The 3,791-nt window shown below is 47.7% G+C and overlaps 1 protein-coding gene across 1 annotated transcript; it reads left to right on the plus strand.

Moving 5' to 3' along the window:
• The first annotated feature begins 1,427 nt into the window (after positions 1–1,427).
• LOC143029768 (uncharacterized) lies at positions 1,428–2,075 on the plus strand. Its single transcript, XM_076192693.1, has one exon. It carries the CDS (start codon positions 1,428–1,430, stop codon positions 2,073–2,075), a length of 648 nt encoding a protein of 215 aa, XP_076048808.1.
• The last annotated feature ends 1,716 nt before the right edge of the window (positions 2,076–3,791 follow it).

The raw sequence follows: 3,791 nt of genomic DNA on the forward strand, positions 1-3,791 counted from the left end.
CCGCTACCGATGGGTCGCACCACTGTGCACTCCCGTGGAACAAATGTCCCGCGTAGCATGTATATCACGAATAAAAGAAATTGGAACAAGAACACAAAATCCATCAATATCATAAACATACAAAAAGGAAGAGTACACATTGAAATAAATAAGAAAAGCAGTATGAAAAAAATGCCCCCCAAGATTGGGCATAAAGGCTGTACGACGTGGCATGCCACAACGGTACGCGGAACAAAAGTCATGTAACGCATGCCACCACCGTTAGTAAATATCATAAATAAATAAAATTACATACATAAAAATGAAAATAAAATGGAATGATACAAAACACATCAAGAAACACACTACCGTCATGTCGAAACAAATACAAATAAACCACACAGCATAAACATATTAAGAAGTAAGCTTCTTCTCCAGCCTATCCTTCGCCCCCTTATAAATTGGGTTTAAAGTGATGCACCTATTGACACTATTATCATCACTTGACCAAGCTTCCAAGAATAACCTGGTGCTTTTTCCACTACCTCCGTATTTCACTTCCGCGTTTTGCCAGTCCATTTCGTGTCCCGTTTCCTCGCAGTGTCTTGAGACGGCCGAACTCATGTCCTTTCTACTAACAGCCCTCTGGTGTTCTATCAGTCTTGTCGCCAATTTCTTGCTCGTTTCCCCAACATAATGTGTCTCGCAGTCCTTGCACCTAATATCGTAAACCACCCCTATTCGGTCCGTTTGGCTCACAGTGTCCTTAATTTTGGTCAGGGCCCTATGTAGAGTGTTCCTCGGTTTGTGTGCTATTTCAACACCGTGTTTCCTTAGCAGTCTGGCCGCTACCTCAGAAGCCCCTTTCAAGTAAGGGACCGTGACCCGCGTCGCGTCCGGTCGTCTGTCGTCCATCCTTCCCCTCTGTTGTCGTGCCGTCCACCTTTTTTACCACCGAATTCGGGTAGCCGTTGTCCCTAAATACCTTCTTCAGGTGACTCCTCTCCTTCTTCTTGCTATCTTCCGTGGAACACACCTTTTCCACCCTAGACCACAGAGTATTAATCACACTTCTTTTGTGGGTGGCCGGATGACAGCTGCCATAGTCCAGAAGTCGGTCTGTATGGGTGTCCTTTCTATAAACCCCCGTCATCAGTGTGGACCCGCTTCTCGTCACCATGACATCCAGGAATGGCAATTGGCCGTTCTCCTCTTTCTCCATCTCGAACTGGATGGCTTCATTCTTTGTATTCAGTCGCTCGAAGAAAGGTCCCACGTCTTCTTTATTCATAACGACAAAAACGTCATCCACGTACCTTACCCATAACTTCAATGAAGGTGGCGCATCCTCCAATACCTCCTCCTCGTAGCGCTGCATGGCCATTTCCGCCAAAACCACCGAGATTGGAGAGCCCATAGGCGTCCCAACCTTTTGATGAAATATTTTGATGAATATTGGACAGGCTTATGGCGTTGAGGTACTCAACATAGTCAGGAAGTGGGAAGCCAAGGAAATCAAGAGGAGCTTAGTGCGAGAGCAGCTACGTTTTTGCACTATATGTCGCAATCGGAAAGTGTTACCCAACTTTGCTAGGATTAAATCTCCGGTAAACAGCAAACGAGCTAGGGAGGTTTTAGAGTCTTGTGGTCGCAGACTGCTCAAATGTGCTTTGGACCATCATCACGGAACTTTACACCGGCTGGGTTTGGAGATCGAAGAACACCGACGTCTACTCGGTCAGTCCTTGGATCAAGGTGTGTTAGTTGAGGTTATAGCTAAAATTACCAGCCTTAGTAGATCGAAGGCTGGAGCCAAGCGGACAGTCTTGGATCGCAAATTGGATAGATTATTAGACACTAGGCGGCAGGAGCCGGAAAGGTGGGTTAGTAACCTCTCGAGTAGACCACTCAGTGGACCCGAGACCAAGGTCCTGTCTAAGGGTTTGAACTTCAACATGCAAGGAGGTGTGAGAGAAGAGGAATTCCTGGCTGCGGTGGAAACGGGAGTCAACTTGATGACGTGCAGTGAGGAAGGTAAACAGGACACAAGGATGCGCATAGTGGGAGCACTGGGGAGACCAGTGCGGGGGACATAATCTCACTACGGAGGAGACCAAGGCTTTGACAGGCTTAAGACGAGACCGGTCCATAGTGATACTGTCGAGTGACAAAGGCAGATCGACGGTGGTTATGGACAAGAGCGACTATGAAGGTAAGGCCACGACACTACTTCAGGACATGAACACTTACGAAGTAGTACTAGCAGACCCCACTGCTAAGTTGCAGAGGAAGGTGGAGGGAGAATTGAAGAAATTAAAAGAGGTGAGGTTAATTACGGAACGGGAATGGACCAGGATGAGGCCAGGGGACTCTACGATCCCCAAGTTTTATGGACTTCCCAAGGTGCATAAAGAAGGGGTACCCCTAAGACCCATTATTGCTTTCAGGGGCTCGCCTACTTACAACTTGGCGAGGGATTTGGCCAAACGTCTGAGACCTCTAGTGGAAAGCTCAGAGAGGATGCTTAGCAACTCGGCGGACTTCGTAGAGAGACTTAGAGGAGTCAGCTTGGGGGGAGGATGATTTGCTTGGTGTCGTTTGATGTCAAAGCCATGTTCACGTCATTACCACAGGGTCTAATAAGGCAGGCTGCTATGTCAAACGATGGAGAGTAACCTCGAATTCCTAGATAAGTCAAAACTGGACGGCTAAGGAATTGATGGGACTGGTCGATTTGTGTTTGTACTCAACCTTTTTCAAGTTCAGGGACAAAATATTTCATCAAAGGTTGGGACGCCTATGGGCTCTCCAATCTCGGTGGTTTTGGCGGAAATGGCCATGCAGCGCTACGAGGAGGAGGTATTGGAGGATGCGCCACCTTCATTGAAGTTATGGGTAAGGTACGTGGATGACGTTTTTTGTCGTTTATGAATAAAGAAGACGTGGGGACCTTTCTTCGAGCGACTGAATACAAAGAATGAAGCCATCCAGTTCGAGATGTAGAAAGAGGAGAACGGGCCAATTGCCATTCCTGGATGTCATGGTGACGAGAAGCGGGTCCACACTGATGACGGGGGTTTATAGAAAGGACACCCATACAGACCGACTTCTGGACTATGGCAGCTGTCATCCGGCCACCCACAAAAAGAAGTGTGATTAATACTCTGTGGTCTAGGGTGGAAAAAGGTGTGTTCCACGGAAGATAGCAAGAAGGGAGAGGAGTCACCTGAAGAAGGTATTTTAGGGACAACGGCTACCCGAATTCGGTGGTAAAAAGGTGGACGGCACGACAACAGAGGGGAAGGATGGACGACAGACGACCGGACGCGACGCGGGTCACGGTCCCTTACTTGAAAGGGGCTTCTGAGGTAGCGGGCCAGACTGCTAAGGAAACACGGTGTTGAAATAGCACACAAACCGAGGAACACTCTACATAGGGCCCTGACCAAAATTAAGGACACTGTGAGCCAAACGGACCGAATTAGGGGTGGTTTACGATATTAGGTGCAAGGACTGCGAGAACACATTATGTTGGGGAAACGAGCAAGAAATTGGCGACAAGACTGATAGAACACCAGAGGGCTGTTAGTAGAAAGGACATGAGTTCGGCCGTCTCAAGACACTGCGAGGAAACGGGACACGAAATGGACTGGCAAAACGCGGAAGTGAAATACGGAGGTAGTGGAAAAAGCACCAGGTTATTCTTGGAAGCTTGGTCAAGTGATGATAATAGTGTCAATAGGTGCATCACTTTAAACCCAATTTATAAGGGGGCGAAGGATAGGCTGGAGAAGAAGCTTACTTCTTAATAT

This window comes from Oratosquilla oratoria, chromosome 1 (assembly GCF_046742065.1).
Source record: "Oratosquilla oratoria isolate Oo_2021 chromosome 1, ASM4674206v1, whole genome shotgun sequence".
Classification (NCBI taxonomy): Eukaryota; Metazoa; Arthropoda; class Malacostraca; order Stomatopoda; family Squillidae; genus Oratosquilla; species Oratosquilla oratoria.